The following is a 19,777-nucleotide window of genomic DNA, read 5'->3' as shown; positions in this document are numbered from 1 at the left end:
TATGGCAATTAACAACTAAGAGCATCTTTGACTCAAATGCCCTGCAAAATCATGAACACAAGTAAATAGTTCCACTCTTGCTGAGGCAGAACCTGTTTTAAGGTTTGTCTCAACCTCTCAAAAGGATCTGCAAGAGCAGCACAGACTCAGGCCGGAGCTCCTGGAGGCCAGAGAATCAAAGGCAGAGCTCAGCACAGCTCGGCGGCTGTGGCTCTCACACCACCTCAACACCAGGCACAGCGTTCGAATCATCACTCGTCTCCTCCGGCTGTTATACACATGAGGACTGGAACACAGGGCAGGGGGACTGGTACGCCTACTACGACGTTCACTCATTTATTATTAAAACTGCAATGCTTGCAGGAAAAAGGTTTTTAATGCATCTAAAAATGCAGATGCTTGGCGATCTTGAGTGACTGCCTTCTCCTCAGATGCCCTTGAAAACCACTCCCACAGCAGGGTCGCTGTGTCACACACTGCCCCATCCGCGAGCTGCCCCTGCCCTGGGCTGCTTCTGCACAAAATGCAATTGAAACCGGCTGTCCAGGGGAAGTTTAAATAAAGAATTTGTGCAGGGAGTCTTACAAGGCAAAAACACCTTTAAGCACAGATCCCTGGCTGCTGTGAGCAGCAGCATTTGGTGATCCAAAATCCACTCCCCAGACTTTCTGTTTATCCCAAGTCATGGCTCTGCCTGTTTGATGCTGCACTCAGGATGCCTTCAAGAGGGCCTGCTTCACTGCCCTGCCCTCAACCGCGCACACAGAGCCAAGGGAACGGTTTGATTACTCTCGTCATTCTTCTACAAAGCTCACGGCTCATTTTCAGACCTAAAGACAGTGCGCAAGCCCCCAGGACGTTCTGAAGTATTACTGGGGTTCCCCAACACTTTCTAACCTGAGGCACTACTATCTGAACAGAGGTTTTGAAAGCCACACCGAAACAGAAGCAACAGATCTGGAAATTGGGCTATCAACGCTGACAGAACCATTCCTAGCTGTCTCTCCAGTGACCTCAGATTCTGTTCTTAACCTAAATAATATCTGTGCTGCTCTTTGCCTTTCAGCAACGTATTTGGTTTCTGAGCCTGATTAAGGTCATGAAGTAAAGCAAAATATCACAGGCAGAGGTGCGTGACTTGTCTAAACATCAGAGCCACTTGCATGTCATTGAACAGTCTGGGAAGAATCTGTGTTGCCTCACACCTGAAAAGCTCAATGGCCATTCAGGTAACCAGCACTTCTCAGATACATCCCTGTGACTCCTAAAAATCCTCATGTGGAAATCAGCCCAGGATACTCTTAGTAAAAATAAAACCAAAATAATCACAATGCAAAACAGAATAAAACCACTGAAGTACAGTAAAATCAGAAAACTGATGAAAAGACCAGCTCAAAAAGCTACTGGCACAGTTTTGAGTTATGGGTTCATTCCAGACAACATGTTAAAAACAAAGTCATTTATGCACTGATGAAATGTGAACAGAAAATGAGAATCTGCTGCAAAACCACTTAACAGCATTTTTAGACTGTTCAGAAAGTACTTCGATCAAACTTGACTTTGCGTGGGAAGTACGGTCTGAACATATTTCACCACCGGGAATGGCAGACACTGACAGTAAACGGGACCAGCTATTGTCTGGAAGCTCTTTACTTATACCTCATGAAGAAAAACTGCCCAGGTCAACAACCACTTCAGCAACCAGGTGGCACAGACAGGCACCATTCTGATTAATTTCAAAGAGAGCTTGTTAACTCAAAATGACCACTGGTGGTCAAGGACAAGTCCTGATATCTGTTCAGGCTGTGGTTAAGACTTACCAACCCCAAACAGTGGCTGAGGCTACCTTACAGATACAGCCCTAACTCACTCGTCACAAACCAAGACCACAGCTGACTCAACATTTCTGAGAAAAGTTCGACAGACAGACTCCCAGAAGAGGACTGCAAGGTAATATCATGCGCAGACAAACAAACAGGCTGAAAGAAAACTAGATATGGCTGAGTCCCTTCTTTCTCCCGCCCAGACGACGTCGTGGGCGCTTGTTAAATGCAAATTCAGCAGGGGAAAATACAGAGCATCCGTCTGCCATTGTGCTGTACTGCCCTTGAGCTGCCCTGACACAGCAGGGAACCCAACAGATCCACCCAAATCATTCCACAGCCATATAAACAAGGCAGTGATCACCTGTTTTCAGTAGATTATAATATTATGCTTAGAATAAGTACAGATTAGGTTTCTAAATCTAATTCCCTGGCCAAAATCTGTATGGATACACCACCATGCACTAAAAAAAGGTATTAATCTTTTTGTGTGAAAAGAGTCAATACAGGGTGTAGATAAGAGAGAAGATAAAAGGATTAAAATCCGAGGACTCGATAAAAACAACGGTAAGACTGCAATTTCATAAAATAATGAGGAAAAACCACTCAAATTAAGGAGAATCTTAAGCCTGGCCCTTAAGGACTCGAGTCACGTTTCCTGTCCCTGACAGGGCCTGACGCCGTCACTGCCAAGAGGAGCTTTTCGAAGGCCCACACTGCTGACCACGGCAGCAAGCCAGCTGCAGGTGCTGGTTATCCCCATGAGAACAGAAGGCCTCCCATGGATTAGCACAGGTACTCCTGGCCGATGTCCCTCCATCTCTCTACTCATGGTGCGGACCAGTCTGCACTCAGGGGAAAAAAACAGCTTTCACAACAGCAATACAGACTGTCTGACAGTCCCATTACTTGAGTGATAAATTCACTTATCAGCAGAAAGCTTACAGGATGCTGCCCATACAATATCCACACAATACTCCATATATCCCACACAGGTCTGTCCCACAACAAAAATCTATTCACAAAACTATCCACACACAAAGGCACAGAATCACAGGAGAATAATGTTAGCTTGAACAGAATCTGAAAAGCACATAAGATTGAGGCCTTATGTCCAAAATACTAACAAAGTGCCCTGCAAAATATATTCAAGATGATGCGGCTTAAAAAACTGCATAGCAGTACAGAACCAATTAGGTAATTTCATCTCAGCCTGCTGTGGATAGCAGCTGAGGTCTTCTGGGAAGAACCGCTGGTGCTCACCATCTGTCTGGAGAACACAGGCCTCTCTGTCAGACACTCATCTCCAACTCGCCAACCACATGACCTAGACCAGAACTCGGGGGATCATCCTGCAGAGGCAGACGACTTCCCACGATTAAATAATTAGACTTTATTCTCATAACAAGTACTAGCCTCTGGGGAGAACACACAAAGCTGTGCACAGGAACAGCAGAGAGAAGAGCTGTGAGCTTCAGACTCCTCTCTCTCTCTCGAGACCGACTCAAGGACAAAAACTGTCTGGTGGGGAGAAAAAAAAGACACCAGAAAGAACACTCCATTCTGAAAATAGAGGGTTCCTTTTTCATTGCACAGTGGTGAAGCTCTCGGTTCCTGGATATGATTCTGGACTAAGGCTTGTTCTGTGTGGAGTTTGCATGTTCTAACCATGTCCTTACGGATTGCCTTTGGATTCTTGTTTCCTCTCATATCCCCAGACATGCTGGCTGGGTTAACTTGTATCTGTAAACAATGTCCATGTGCGTCACACGATGGCCTAGTGCCCTGCCTAGGGTCCAGTCCCTCCTCATGTGCTTCTGGGACAGGCTGTGGGATGCCATGAGCCTTATCAGGAATAAGCAGCTTTTTGATGAGGATGTGTGATGGATGGATTAATTGCAGAGGAGGTATCCTTGTGCAGACTTCTAAAGAATACAGACATTCCCTGGAGGTTCTCTCCCAATAACCACACTGACCTTGAGCTCCCGGCACTTCGGACAAAGTTCACAAAGACTTTGTTTAAATACATCACAAAAAACAATCATGTATTATCATTGCCAAGCTAGGGGGTGAAAAAAATCGAAAACAGATCTATTTTGCCTTTAAAAATAAAGTCAACAGCAGTTGTTGGTCCCTGTACTCTGCAGTGTAAAATGAGAAAGACTCGCAAAGTCCTCCCACACATCTGCCAGAACAGAGTGGACACTACAGGAAAGGGTGTTCACTCCCCTCTCAAGGCAATGTGATGGACAACAACTCCACACCTTGATCCAGGGTGCCCAACCTTGGCATTACAGGGTATAAAATATCCCAGTACGGTCAGTGCTGAATTCCTCCTTAGTTAACTCAAGTGCAGCCTGATTATTCCATTAAAAATTATCATCCCTTTGATAGTTAAGGTTTAGCTGGATCCAACCATACAATGGCCTGAAATTCAGATTTTTAAGCTGAACAGGCCTGGGTCCGGGAAGCTCTTAAACCGCATAGCCATTGACTTTGCAGCTGCAGGACCTTCACCTGGTTTGCGAAGTTAAAAACTGGTTTCGAACTAAGAAAAATTTGGGTTCTCTTATCTTTGCCCTCTCCTTCTGTCCTGTGAGCTGAATAAACACAGACATGCATTAAGGACAGCTTGTGTGCAGAACCAGAATAAGTGTCTAATTTGAAGCTATCTAAGCCATACATCACTAAGAGTCTTCTGAAATGTAATTATAGAAAGGATAAAACTACACTAGACAAGTCTAGCTGAATAGATTAGCAGAAAACTTCCTCAATCAGTAAGTTACTATACACAATAGAGCACATTTTGCAGATTAGGGTATTTATCGAGGCAACACGCTTCCTTCAAAGTTATCAGGCAAAGAACATTCCTTACTTGTCTTGATCTTGCACTCTAAATTTGTCGTCCATATCAATGCGTTTCTTCTAGCTCGGTCTTCTGGGTATTCTCTAACTCTGGGTGGTATTTGCTGTTACACATTTTTAGAGCTGCAATGTTCAAACTCTCAAGCGTACTCCTTGGATCAGTCAAAAGCAAAATTTGTTCTCAAAAGCTTTCGACTGCTTAACTACTCACAAGAAACACCGTCTTATTCATTGACATTTACAGGGGCAGCCCATTGGCAGATATTCAGGCTCTGGACTCCTGTCACAATCCCAGCTGTTAATATTTACTTTATATTTAACGTATTGAAGACAAATACAAAAAAAACTTTCAGAAATTAAGTTGCAATCATGATAGCTTATGAACTTTTTTTTTCATTTTCAATATTTAAATTAATTTGAATGAACTAGGTTAATTTAATAATGAAATAAATTAACTTTTAAATCTAATGCAACAGCAGTGTTCCACCCAACTGGGATCAAACCCACAACCCTCAAGTCCTGACCTCTCCACCCCACTGTCGCCATTTCTCCGAATCAGAGATGTGTAATCAGACAACAGAGCCACAGTCTTTTCTGAAGGCAAAAAAAAATTGAAAAACACTTCAATGTTGAAAAATACTTCAATTTTTACTGAATTCAAAACTGTATTCATACTGCCACTACATTATGATTCCTACACTACTTAACACTTGTGCATGACAAGCAAAATATAAAACACACAAGCCCCAGGCCATTACAGCATGGATACTGGACACTGCGTGGACACCTGATCTCAGGCATGGAGAGGCCCCGTTTCACTGAGACACACACACACGCACTTAAGAGGTAAACCTAAAGGACAGCAGGGCTGCCCTGCGAATCTTTCCAATGCCAGAGGGCGAATGCCAGAACTGCAGCATTACAGTGAAGAGTGTACAGTACGCTGGTTACACAACACTATTGCCGGATAACTAAGAACTGTATGCCAAGGGAACCTACACCAAGTGACTACACAATCTGGCGACATCAGAGCAATGCTCAACCGAGTCAAACACGCCAGATCAATATCAAGAGCAATGGTAACTGCTACTGAGGCCTGACTGGTCCAATTCCACCCCGTGCCCTTGTGTTGATCTGAATATTAAACAGCTCCCTCCTTCCAATTACACTCTGCTGCCCTGCACGGTGTCCAGTCTTTAGCACACGGCACAACAGATGTGCCCTCAGGATCTATCAGTATGCATGGCTCACAGCTCCCATTGCTAAAGCACCAAGAGCATCAATAAGGCGTCTGCCACTCACACACTATCAGTCACACGCAGCATGGACTGCGGACTGCATCAGGCACTGCAGTTACTTGTCATTTCTCCGAAACATAATGACATGACAGCCTAGAGGTTTATACCCACAACATCAAACTGCAGAAGCTTGTTGTTCACACGCCCCTTCTACTGCAGCTTGCTTTTGAAATCATTGTGGTGATTTTATTTGACCATAAAGTAACTCAGTGCATGTTGATTGACAACCACACTCCAGACTGATCAATACGCACTAGGCTGTGTCAATGGTTCTCACAATAAGCTGGGTTTCAGCAACACAGAGACGCAGGCTTGCCGTTTGACCAGACCCCTGATTCGTCGTCTGCTCATTCCATTTCACAGAGGCATAGTTCACGACAGACCAGGAAATTGTCTTTGAGCACAATCACAGTATGTCATTAGGCCAGATCCAGTAATAACTAAGAACTGTAAGCCAAGAGTGTTGCAGAGCCAGCACATTTTGTTACCCACGGATATAAAGCTAAAAGCAAATTAAAGAAATTTAAGATCTAAGTAAACCCACACTCTGAAGACTTTCAGACTCGGGAGCCAAATTCTCCCAGGTGATCCAGACACTGAAACCAACCATTAGCTGTAACAGTTTATTCTCCTTACTTGAATACCGAAGCTGAGCTGAAACAGTGATCTGTAATCACTGTCTGTCACTGTTGTTCTAAAATTTAAAACAAAGACATGATAGAATCCCATTGCCCCTGAGGTACCAGGTGCTGCTTTACGCAAAGAATCCCCTCAACCTTCTGAAAAAAGCATCTGTGTCAGGAAGAATAGATACACAACACCACATGCAATCTGTATGGATGTGTTTGTGTCTGCTTCAAATGCGAGCTTGGAGTTTCCCTCATGTCTCTGCTACAAGGGTCAACACACTACGTGGGGAATGAACAAAGAACTAGCAGCATTTGTATTAAAGCAGTCAAGAACACTTAGTGGCTCAAAAGCAAAACAATTCCTTTCAAGAGATCAACAATAGCCAAGTTGTGCTCCTCAACAGTACAAAACAAGGCTCTCCTAGGAATGATTCTAATGCTTGCCCAGACACTGACAAAAGAGCAGCAAAAAAAATGCATAGTCAAAGCTTGAGTGAAGAGCTGCGTCAGCGCACACTGGCTGCAAAGAAACACGTTAAGGTTAATTCCACACCGAAACCTTTCAGTGTTTTAAATGGCCTGTCTCTGCTCTAATTTACCCCCTCCAGGCTCAAGCACCGTACTTCTCCTGTCCAGAAATGGGGACACCCCTCAGAATAGCCTAAGCGACTCTCTAGCCCACCGAGTCCCACAGGCCTGTCAGCCAGCCCAGCCCATCACTGGTAAGAACACCCCCTGAAGCGCTCACTCTCTCCCCTTTCACTCCGCGGAGAGGAGGCTGATTGAAACCCTTTCCTCACAGCCGGTCTTATAAACCAGTAGCCCAGAGCAGTGGTTAATTCCACGCAGAGTCTATTCCCTCACATGGAGTTCCACAGTCTCCTGATGTTAAAGACTCCTCAGACCTGCTGTGCCTCACTCTGTGGCTTTCCTCAAGTTACAGGCAGCCATCTTGGCTCAAGGCCTTTTTCAGCCACTCTTGGGCTCAGCTTTTTTTAGATTAAAAGAGAACTGCAGTTATTTTTAAATGTCAGTAAAAAAAATGAATTGAAAGTATAGAAACTCAATAAATTTGAATTAATCACACAATTGTGAGCTGTGTGAAAGTACTATAAGTTCCCCCATTGTTGTAAACAATTGGTCTTGCCATGGACGAGACAGAGAGATCACACAAACTGTGACATGAAGTGGCCTTTCCTGCTCACTAATCACTGTAATGTCTAATGTAATGTGATGTACAAGTACAGATTGTGCAGCAGACATTTTACAGCATAAATGTTCCAATGTGATCTACATGTAGTGTTAACAAGTAGTATCTGTCGGTAAAACTGTCTCAAAACCCAAAGCAATATTTCTACTGAACTAAAAGAGATGTGTTCACAAGACTGCTGCTTTACAATGTAATACAATCACAACACATCACCAGAAGTTTTGTTTCTTTCTTTTGAATCGCAGAATATGGAACTGCACATACCTGGAAATGGCTATTGTGTGATGTAAACAGGAGGTTTACAAGTTACTGTGCACACTTTACTTTCATTGTGGTTTGAAATGCACTCATCGATGCCGATTCTTTCTAACTCTGAAATATAAAAATAGTTTTGCAGTTCCCCTTTAAGAAGGGGTCTTTGTCACAGGGCCTCTGCAGGAAGACAAATCTTTAGATCAGCACAATCAGGTCTCCTAAAGAACATACTAGGAAGCCTCCCATTTGAGTCTGGTCCAGCTTTAGGTAGTAACATTAAAAACAAACTGCCATTCCAAGCACTGTAGCTTTACACTATCTGAAAATCAAAAATAAAGATTTTTTTAACATGATTTACTTCAGCATGAGCAGTGGGCTTTCCTGGTATGTCCCTGTTGTGTTATTTTACAGAACGTTTTTACCTTAAATAGTCATGAAGGCTTCTGACAGGCTGCGCCTTGCATCATTTAATTATCCTCTTCCTGGAATTTTTAAAAGCCTCTACAGAAAACCTGTTTTGCTTCAGTTGCTCCAGTAACATATTTGCAGAAATATTTGAGATTTTAATTGCATCATTTTGTGGCATTGCCATGTCCTTATAATCTTCACTCATCTTCAGGCCCAGCAGCTCCTGATCGGTTTAACCTTGACTGCTCTATCTAGGCTCTTTGACTCCAGAGCATTTACTGAAAACAACAACACAGACAAACACCAAACAGGAAAACAAAAACACCTTGCTACAACACAAAAGAAAAACGAAATTCAGCCCAATTTTTGCCACTGTGATGATCAATCTCTCCTCTCACCAGCTGTGAAAAGCCATGTTGTGTGGCTATCTTCACATGCACAGTTACAGGTATAGAGCTAACCACCTTGACTCCCATAAGAATATCATCCCTTTGGCCATCATTGACTCATCCTATGTGACTTGAGAACCTCCTGTCTCTCCCTGGGACACAAGGACTGGCTCAGCATTGGCTCTAAGAGGGAACTGAGAACTCTTTCGGACATCATTAGCTTTATAAACGCAGCCTTGTAAAGTTGGGATATTTACAAGAACAAACAAGAATCAAAATTAAAAACGTGAGAACAAGCCCTCTGCGGCCATGTGGTAGAGCAAGTCTAACATGTCTAACAAGTCTAACATTATAGCAGCCACATCACCCTGCAACTCACAACTGGCAACCCACTGAAGCTCAGCAGGTGTGAGCCTGGTCAGTACCTGGATGGGAGACCTCCTGGGAAAAACTAAGGCTGCTGCTGGAAGAGGTGTTAGTGGGGCCAGCAGGGGGCGCTCACACTGCAGTCCACGTGGGTCCTAATGCCCCAGTATAGTGATGGGGACACTATACTGTAAACAGGTGCCGTCCTTCGGATGAGACGTAAAACCGAGGTCCTGACTCTCTGTGGTCATTAAAAATCCCAGGGCTTTTTCTCGAAAAGAATAGGGGTGTAACCCCGGCATCCTGGCCAAATTTCCCATTGGCCCTTAACAATCATGGCCTCCTAATAATCCCCCTCTATGAATTGGCTTCATAACTCTGCTCTCCTCCCCACTGATAGCTGATGTGTGGTGAGCGTTCTGGCGCACTATGGCTGCCGTCGCATCATCCAGGTGGATGCTGCACATTGGTGGTGGTGGAGGGGAGTCCTCATTACCTGTAAAGCGCTTTGAGTGGAGTGTCCAGAAAAGCGCTATATAAGTGCTTATTAATTATTAATTATTAACATCTGCAGGAGGCAGACAGGTCTCGTCTGGTCGACCGAGTCGCTTCACCACTGAGAGAAGCTGCCAGACCAGGCTGCACTGGAACTGAAGGATACTTCTCAGAGACAAATCTCCTTGAGCTATTGCTCCTCAATTTATATTGCTTCAGCTAATGGAATAACTCAAGGACTGTACACAAAAACACAGAGGGCAGCAAAAGGCTTCTCTTCAGAGCACTGAAAGCACTTAGCGGAAAGCCTGTGACATTTTGCCTAGCACCATGATAAATATCGCTCCCAAGACACTTTCCCTTTCTCTGCCTCTGAAGGCCAGTCGGATGAGCTCTGGGACTCTCTACAACCTGTTCCAGCAGTCAGTCTGCAACCTCACGCTACCCCAAGACTTCATGAGGAGTTCTGATCTCTAACTCAGCAACTCCTATGATGAATGGATCTCCTTTACATCACTTTATTAACCCTTTACAATTTCTTGCATTAGGAATTATCTTTTCACATACCCCAGCTTGCTCTCCATGAGACACACAGATTGGGAGAGAGCCTAGGGTCAGAGCGCAGGGTCTGCCACTGTACGGCACCCCTGGAGCAGTTGGGGTTAAGGGTCTTTCTCAGGGTCCCAACGGAGTAGGATTCCTCTTCCAGCTGCGGCATTTGAACAGGCAAACTTCCAGCCAGAGGCGCAGATCCTTACCCAGAGAGCCACCGCTCCGCCCCAACACAGGTTCTTGAGCAGGAAAAGCCCCATTTCCCATCATGATCGGCTCAAGGGTTCGAGCACACCTTCCTGGCCACCAGTTCCCAGCGTTGGCTATGCTAACTCTCCTCCACCATTGCCCAGCTCCACTGCCAGTGCCATGCTGAAGGACAGTCTCACCATACGAAATGTGTATCTTCTGAGTTCAATCTGAGCAATACTGCTGCTCAAGCTGAAGACTGTTGTATTAAACGAAGTACCAATATCTCTATACATGGCTCTATACACTGAAAGAGTCTAGAACAAGCTGCCTGCCCATATTGCTGAAGCTGATACCCCACCTTCTGGCAAGAAACGGCTAAATTAGATCACTGGATCAATTATCTACTAAATAACACCTGGGGGTGATTCACAATTGCCTTTGTTTTGTATTCTATCTTTCTATGTGCTTATCTGACTTACAGTGCCTTGCGAAAGTATTCGGCCCCCTTGAACTTTTCAACCTTTTGCCACATTTCAGGCTTCAAACATAAAGATATAAATTTTTTATTTTATGTGAAGAATCACCAACAAGTGGGACACAATTGTGAAGTGGAACGAAATCTATTGGATTTTTGAAACTTTTTTAACTAATAAAAAAATGAAAAGTGGGGTGTGCAAAGTTATTCGGCCCCTTTACTTTCAGTGCAGCAAACTCACTCCAGAAGTTCAGCGAGGATCTCTGAATGATCCAATGTTGTCCTAAATGACTGATGGTGATAAATAGAATCCACCTGTGTGTAATCAAGTCTCTGTATAAATGCACCTGCTCTGTGATAGTCTCAAGGTTCTGTTGAAAGCGCAGAGAGCATCATGAAGACCAAGGAACACACCAGGCAGGTCCGTAATACTGTTGTGGAGAAGTTTAAAGCCGGATTTGGATACAAAAAGATTTCCCAAGCTTCAAACATCCCAAGGAGCACTGTGCAAGCGATCATCTTGAAATGGAAGGAGTATCAGACCACTGCAAATCTACCAAGACCTGGCCGTCCCTCTAAACATTCAGCTCAGACAAGGAGAAGACTGATCAGAGATGCAGCCAAGAGGCCCATGATCACTCTGGATGAACTGCAGAGAACTACAGCTGAGGTGGGAGAGTCTGTCCATAGGACAACAATCAGTCTTACACTGCACAAATCTGGCCTTTATGGAAGAGTGGCAAGAAGAAAGCCATTTCTCAAAGATATCCATAAAAAGTCTCGTCTAAAGTTTGCCATAAGCCACCTGGGAGAGACCCCAAACATGTGGAAGAAGGTGCTCTGGTCAGATGAAACCAAAATCGAACTTTTTGGCCACAATGCAAAACGATATGTTTGGCGTAAAAGCAACACAGCTCATCACCCTCAACACACCATCCCCACTGTCAAACATGGTGGTGGCAGCATCATGGTTTGGGCCTGCTTTTCTTCAGCAGGGACAGGGAAGATGGTTAAAATTGAGGGGAAGATGGATGCAGCCAAATACAGGACCATTCTGGATGAAAACCTGTTGGAGTCTGCAAAAGACCTGAAACTGGGACGGAGATTTATCTTCCAACAAGACAATGATCCCAAACATACAGCAAAATCTACAAAGGAATGGTTCACAAATAAACGTATCCAGGTGTTTGAATGGCCAAGTCAAAGTCCAGACCTGAATCCAATCGAGAATCTGTGGAAAGAGCTGAAAACTGCTGTTCACAAACGCTCTCCATCCAACCTCACTGAGCTCGAGCTGTTTTGCAAGGAAGAATGGGCAAGAATTTCAGTCTCTCGATGTGCAAAACTGATAGAGACATACCCCAAGCCACTTGCAGCTGTAATCGCAGCAAAAGGTGGCTCTACAAAGTATTAACGCAAGGGGGCCGAATAATTTTGCACGCCCCACTTTTCATTTTTTTATTAGTTAAAAAAGTTTCAAAAATCCAATAGATTTCGTTCCACTTCACAATTGTGTCCCACTTGTTGGTGATTCTTCACATTAAATAAAAAAATTATATCTTTATGTTTGAAGCCTGAAATGTGGCAAAAGGTTGAAAAGTTCAAGGGGGCCGAATACTTTCGCAAGGCACTGTCTCTGGGCCAAATGAAAGGCTTTGTCAACAAAGATGCAGAAACTGAGTTACAAGGAAGAGGACAGCAGTGTCACTATTCACAGACAAACATTTAACTCAAGAGCTGGCATCATAAACTGAAAACTGTTCCCATTACTGACAAATCTTGCTTATGACAAAGTTTCTTCAGCCCAGTGTTCTGGATATATTCTACACTGGGCTTGTAAAGTCTGACCTCTTTGACATTCCTGCTTTATTTAAGTAGTATTATTTTAAACCCGGGAAAGTAATTTCAACCTGATCTGCTATGTAATGGGGCTGCTGGTGCAGAATGGACACTGTCTCTCACCCAGGTAAGTACTATACTCCTATTATGGATGAAGTGGATCCGTTCCTGTATGTAAAGAGCTCTGCAATCCTTTGGGTTAAAACAAACACTCCAAAAATGCAAGGAATAAGCTCATTAGGTCAAGCATGGTAGGTGTGTCTGCATTAACACAAGAAAGGCGTGCACACACTAACAAGGTGATATCCAGATAGCATCAAAATAGCCTCTGAAAACACAGCTACTTGCAGGGTACAGTACAGCACACACAGTCCCAGGGGACAAGTTTGCAACAGAAAAGATAAAAAAAAAGAGGAAGGTTGTTTGCATAAACGTATGACGCATCATATGAGTGTGTTTCAGGCATTTTTCCCTAGGGGGTAAAGGGGCAGAGGCTGGACTGTTTTTTTCTCTCTTTGAACATCACTGGTGTATACATGACAGGACAACAGCTATTAAGGCATCATTAATTGGGCAAAACATGACACACCCCTACCAATTCCTGTGGTAGATATCCGCAGGGCACATCACACACTTATACAAATTCCTCGCATTTACATACATCTCGTCATCCCAAAGAATACCAAAGCGCTTCATACTTACAAAAAACAACGATCCATCTCCCACAGCAATTATACAAAATCATTTTAAACAGCGTTGCTTTTTTAAATTTTATAAAGAGGCGCACACTGTTTTTAACTGATTTAGAAAGATAGTCCACATGGATATTGAAAACATGTTTGGCATAACGGACATGCAAAAGTTCTTGGAACAAGAAACAGTAGTAATGGACATACACTGAGCATATGATGTGGTATATTTAAATTCTCTGAATGATTCTGAGTTGAGTTTGAAGTTCCTCATAAACGATTAATAGATTAGATACAACATTGCAGTCAATAGAGTACCACAGGGATCTGTGCTGGGACTACTGCTCTTACTTATCTACATCAATGATCTATATTCTGGTATCATCAGCAAAATAGTCAAGTTTGCAGATGAAACCAAAATAACAGGATCAATAAACATGAAACATAACAAAGGAAATTTACAGACAAAATGCAAGACTGTGTAAGACACTTGGCAGATGATGTGGACATTTTGAGAAGGACAACTTTACTTACAGGAAACAAAAAACTAAAAATAAATGATGGTAATACCAAAACTCAATTAATTACATATGAGAAAGTTGTTCATTTTGATACTATATTTTCATCTTGACCCTGTGAAGAAGCAATTAAAAGGTATCCACAATGTTTGGTTTTCTAATTAAAAATCTTTGTTTTTAAATCAAGGGATGCTATACTAAAATTATAGAACCATTTATTAAGACCTCACTTAGAATATTCATCAAAAAAATAAATTGAATACAACTTTACAGTGGTTTTACTGCTCTGTAATCAATCCAGAGCAAAGCAACCAGATAGAAGAAGACTATGAGGTGATCTGATACAAGTCTTCAAACTCCACAAAGGCAATACAATAAATGGCTTCATAATAAACAGGAAAACAAAAACCTAAGGACACAAGTGCAAACTAAGGGGAAATGTACAGGATGTATAACACTGTAAAAGGAGATACTGCTTAACACAATTAAGCTGTGTGGGAGTCTGGAATAACCTACCTACCCATGATGCTGAACCAGTAGACTGATCTCCTTCATGTACTGGTTGGAAGACATCCTCAAATAGCTACTAGCAATCAAATAAGCTAGATGGGTTGAAGAGCCTCTTATTGTTTGTAATGTGTGTTCTTATGTTAGTGATAAAGCAGTAGTCTTCAAACTTCTTTGTGCCGATTTAATGAAGAGCCGTGTCTGTCACAAACACCCTCTTAGCGGTGTATGCTTGATGCCAAATCTTAGTCCTAATTCAAGCATTGAATTAATGTCGTCCCTTCTCCTTACACAATTGCACTTATCCAGCCGATGAATCATGGCTTACGGAATGTAGTAAAAGATCTTTACAGGAAAAGAGTGATCTGCCTGCTTTTATCACAAGAACAGGATGCTATCACTTAGAAAGCCCGCCCAAGGACTGCATCCTACATCTCAGCAGGGCCGTACAAAATTGCAAAGGAGCAACAACCTCAGCCTCTGCACACAGCCCGAACTGACAACTGGCTAGAAACACAAGAACCATTACGAACAAGCCTGTTCAGCCCATCTATCCTGTTTGGTAGTTAGTAGCTAATAGATCCAAGGATCTCATCCAGCCTTATCTTGAAAGGAAGCATATCTGTATACCCTATGGGGACTTTAGAGTATAGGGTATCAGCTTCAACAACATGGCAGGGTAGCTTGTTCCACACTCCCATAAACCTATGTGTGAAGAACCAGTTTTGACCCAGGACTCACCATCCTCACTGACAAAGACTTTCCAGGCAGTCTGTGAGAGAGATGGTGAGGAAGAAACCCACAGGTATGAGAGAGCACACAACAAGCCTGGAGCTGTTCCTTTCCTCGTACTACTTACAGCAGCAGGACACCAACCCAGAAAAGTAGGACTACTACAGTAGCTCCAAAGTGAAACTGCAGCAAACCAATTTTACCCCTTTAACCCCCTAAAACAGAAGATCCTGACAGACAGAGATCTTGTAACAAACTAAAGTTATGTGTTGGACTCAGTTCTAGTGAGACAGAGGACTAGCTCCTGTCTTTGGACCGTTCAGTGAATTCTTGTCCCTTAGGCACTTCACTTCCCAAGCACGTCTGTTATTCTGCTGCTAGATCTCCCCTTTGCCTGCGCTGGGACTACCAACACAAGTCATCTTACTGCTGAACTGGGTACAATGCATCATACTTGGCACCTGAGCCCAGCATTCTGACACATTCAAAATGAACTGCCAACGAGCTACAGATGTACAGGCTCTTAATAAAATAAAATTAAACCCTCCACAGCTATGTGATTTAATAAATAGGCATATTTCTCTCACTCGCCAGTCAGTCCCACTAGGGACCAGCAGTCCACAGCCCTGGGAAGACAGTACTGTGATTTTTTATAGTCGGCCTTCAATGAACAAGGAGCAGAGAGCTGGGAAGCATGTTAACTCTAATTAAGCAACCGATCGATCAAATTAGGGGCACTCTGAGCTCAGCTGGAATGAGAACGAGAAGGTGGGGCAGCTCCTGACACTAGACTCTCCCCCAGGACGCGGCAGACTGCTCCTTCCTCTTTTCCCTGACTCATCCCTTTGCAGCTGCAAGGTCACCGGCTCGGCCTCTGTCCTGCTCCCGGCCTGAGGCCGAGCCAGCAGCTCTCCTCTCGGCTCAGGCTTGCCGCAAGGTCACCGGCTCGGCCTCTGTCCTGCTCCCGGCCTGAGGCCGAGTCAGCAGCTCTCCTCTCGGCTCAGGCTTCCGATGGCGACACCCTCTGGCTGATGGGCCGTGCCACGCCAACGCAGTCTGCGTACGTGACACATGGGCATCAGCACCAGGTGATCCATACACTACGAAGCTGGTGTTCCTATACCATTAAAAACCGAGCTCCCCTGTGAGAAAAGGGTGGAAACGAAGATGCAAGCACGTCAAAGATATCAGCACGGTTTAACTGGGTGGCACCAAAGGCTTTAAAATACACGAGGAAGAGCCACTGTTCAGACAATTTCCAGAGTCAGGCACTGTTTCAGTTTATTCCAACAGGTCCGTACAGGTTTCTTTCTCCAGCCACAAACAATGGAGCTTCTCCTAGCTGTCAGTCTGGGGGGGTGCCAGTAACCTCAAAGTTGCCCTTATGTTAGAGGGGCCCAGCACCCTACTGCTCGATGGACGACACCAGCGGTCCTGCAAGCTGCGCCACTGTACAGTCACCACCAGGAGGGCGGATGTTTATGACACGAGACCACTGGCAATCCCTGAACCCTAACTGACTGGCAGCTCGGGACTGGGCTGCAGAGATCGGCGCTCTGTGACACCAACTGCAACTGTTTTTGAAATTTCCGTCCCAAAATAAAGTAGGGGGGTTTGATATCCCCCTTCATGATAGTTTGTGGATATCTCCAGAGTTTAAAAGCTGTAAACGATTTCTAAAATAGCCAGAACCTTCAGACTGTGCAGTGCTGGGCTGAGCAGAGTGTGCCAGAGCTCTGTCTGAGGAAAGACATTGAGGTGCAGGCAATCAACGAAGTACTGCTGGGGTGCAGCTCTCCTAAGGAGACCCGAAGGACCCTTCCTGTAGTCTGCTCCACAGTTTCGTCAATCAACTAGACTATTAATGAGGATGAAAATACCTAAAAAATACTGCAGTAAGGGCCCCATTAAGTGTTTGTTGTTTCCTTGATTCAAAATAAGCCAGAAGAGTAGCTGCCTACATAACAGGGTTGCTGTACATTTTACACAGTACTCGCTCATTACGGGGTCCACAGCAGTGAGCGTTACACCCGGATTGTAGTTTTGCAGCAGAGTAATAATTGCAGGCCTCTTTTCCTTCAGATGTAACACAGATTGGTAACAGTGGCTGGGTGCCCGAACGCACCGACACCCTTGCAGCCCCATTGCCCCTCATCCAGAGGCCCGACCTTTGTTTGGAGAAGTCATCAGGTGCTGCGCAGACACCGGCATCGCTCATCTTTGGGGGGAAATTCGTTATTTACAACGACAAAAAAGGACATGACGCAATACGAAACTTTTTTTTTTAATATCGGAGTTCACGTTTTGAAGTCATAACGTAACTTTATTTGCACACACTGCAAACCGTTAGGCCAGCCTGAAACTGAACTCAAATTCGCATTATTGGTTGGTGTTAACGTTTAGCTAAGACTGTATTAAATTAAAACTAAACCACCTCAGATGGTGACATCAATTCTGCAACACTGAAGAGAGGTTCGATTATGAGTTTGTGCTTCTCCAACAGAAAACAACGACGAAACTTGCCGGAGATACATCTCGGTTTCAACTTCAAAACTCACAACTGCCCGTTGTATCAGCTAATTGTCCAGTCAAGAGGGGAAACATTGCAGGAAACACATAGTCCTGTGCGGTATTTGCGAAAGAAGATTAATTTTAACCCTAATTTCTTTGAACACCGGATTGCCCGGGCGGCCAGCCTCGGGGGGATAAACTACACTAAAAACATGCAACATTTTACACGTCTAGAAAGACATGTGAGAGGATTTAACAGTTCAAATATGCCCTGTAGCCACTCAAGAAAAAAAAAAACAGCTAACGAGAACAAAAGTAAAAAGCAAACCTACTCGTTTCTCAGACTCGTCCCGTCTTGAAACACTTTGTCGAGGGGGATGGTGGCTTGTCCCAGGAACACATCCAGCCCGATCAAAGCTCGGTGCATCACGGTGAGGACCAGGTCACCGCTCCCTGGGGGGTAGGCGCTCAGTCCCCCCACCTCCAGCACCCCGGGCAGCAGTTCGAAGGAGCATTCCTCTTTCCACTCCGGGGCAGTCGTCTTCTCGACCACCGAAGTGGAAAACTTCTCCTTCCCCACCTGAATAATAGTGTACACGTCGCTGGTGCCGTGCTTGCCTTTCGCCCTCAAGCCCCTGGCCCGCAGGACAGTCACCTGGACGTGTGTAGGCACCCATCTCTGCTCATCCGGCACGATATGCAACGAAGACATCACGGACTCATGCGCTGCACAGGCAGAAGCGACTACAAGGAAAGGCGTGCGGGGTCAAAAACAAAACAACACCCAAAAAAACGGTAGCCGCCTCGTCCTCCCTTCGAGCTTTGGAATCTAGCCTGCAGAATAATAGCTGCGCATTCTGGGTCTGCCTCCTCCCAAAGTTTGCTTGCTCTGCGGTGGTGGTGGCGGCGGCGTGCGTCCCAGCCCCGCAGTGCCTGAACGCTTGCCGCGGCTTGTCCTAGCTGGTGCCGACGCGCTGCCTGCCCGGACTCAGCTCTCTGCACCGCCGCTCCGCAAACCGCTGACTGGCTGGGCAGCCCAGAGCAATCGCGACGTCACTGCTCTGCTGTTCACTCTCGCTGCAGGACTAGGAAGTCCTCCCCACCCCAAACAGCACTCTTGCTCTCGCTAGCTGGGTTGGAAACTTGGTGCAGGTTTCTCTTAAGATTTTTTTTTTTATTCTTCTTCGCTTCTCTTTACAGGCTTTGGGCGTGCTGTAATAAGAGCATTCGCCCGGGCCTTTCGGAACTGCAGCGTCTTCTCGACCTACCCAGCAAGGAAGAAGGAACTGCACTTACCGCACCGGTATTAGGAAAGGCTGTTCCGAGCTGACAACATTGCAGATGCAGAAATGTGATTTCAACCGTTGCGGAATGAAGCCGTGGTGCAATTAACGCCAAAACTTCTTCAAGTAAACATTTCAGTGGTCCTGATAAGTGAGACGTGTGTTGCAATCGTGATTTTGAAAAAAAAACGATTTTTTTTCTGCTTTTTACCGTATTTATCATTGAGTGCACACAGCTCTGAAAACAAACCGGGTGTGCAGAAATGATTGTTAATTGTACCGTATCACGAACGTTCATCAGCGTGTTCTTGACAATAATATGAATTGAAAGGCGGGGTGGGGCTCTGATTTACTGGCCACAATCCAGAAAATATTCTGGAATATTCTTTTGCTGGGGTTGTACAAGAAACCGTCCCTGGCTGTACCTTCAATAATAGAGTCTTGCGCAATTACATAGGGCGAGTTTCCCCCAACAAATACAGCATCACACTGACCTCGTGCTTAGCAGTACCCGCCTAACTGGGAATTGTGGTCTAATCAAAAGCCGAAAAAAAATGACCAAACTCTTCACTTAAACCAGAGTACAATTGTTACTATACACTGCGCATTCACCACAATTCATAGGTTGTTTAAACTGTCTGTGAAGGGTGTGCGCGCTCGTGTTTGGGATTATGCAGTGTAGCTTCTTTTTAGTCCAAAATGAACAGAAGTCTTGATTTAACTTCTGCGCAGAGCTTTTTT

The 19,777-nt window shown here is 44.6% G+C and overlaps 1 protein-coding gene across 4 annotated transcripts in view; it reads right to left on the bottom strand.

Moving 5' to 3' along the window:
• Positions 1–19,306, bottom strand: part of rab11fip5a (RAB11 family interacting protein 5a (class I)) — a 57,359-nt gene extending 38,053 nt beyond the window's left edge. For 2 of the 4 annotated variants that reach the window (XM_015344598.2, XM_015344600.2), the window contains exon 1: positions 18,086–19,042. In XM_015344598.2, coding sequence (XP_015200084.2) covers positions 18,086–18,465 — 380 coding nt within the window. In that variant the 5' untranslated portion in view covers positions 18,466–19,042. The other 2 variants (XM_015344599.2, XM_006629565.3) reach the window with 2 other exon arrangements.
• Positions 19,307–19,777: the final 471 nt, after the last annotated feature.

This window comes from Lepisosteus oculatus, chromosome 1, assembly GCF_040954835.1.
Source record: "Lepisosteus oculatus isolate fLepOcu1 chromosome 1, fLepOcu1.hap2, whole genome shotgun sequence".
In the NCBI taxonomy this organism is placed as follows: Eukaryota; Metazoa; Chordata; class Actinopteri; order Semionotiformes; family Lepisosteidae; genus Lepisosteus; species Lepisosteus oculatus.
Note: the sequence above shows the minus strand (reverse complement) of the source record. Positions and strands in the feature narration are given on the sequence as shown.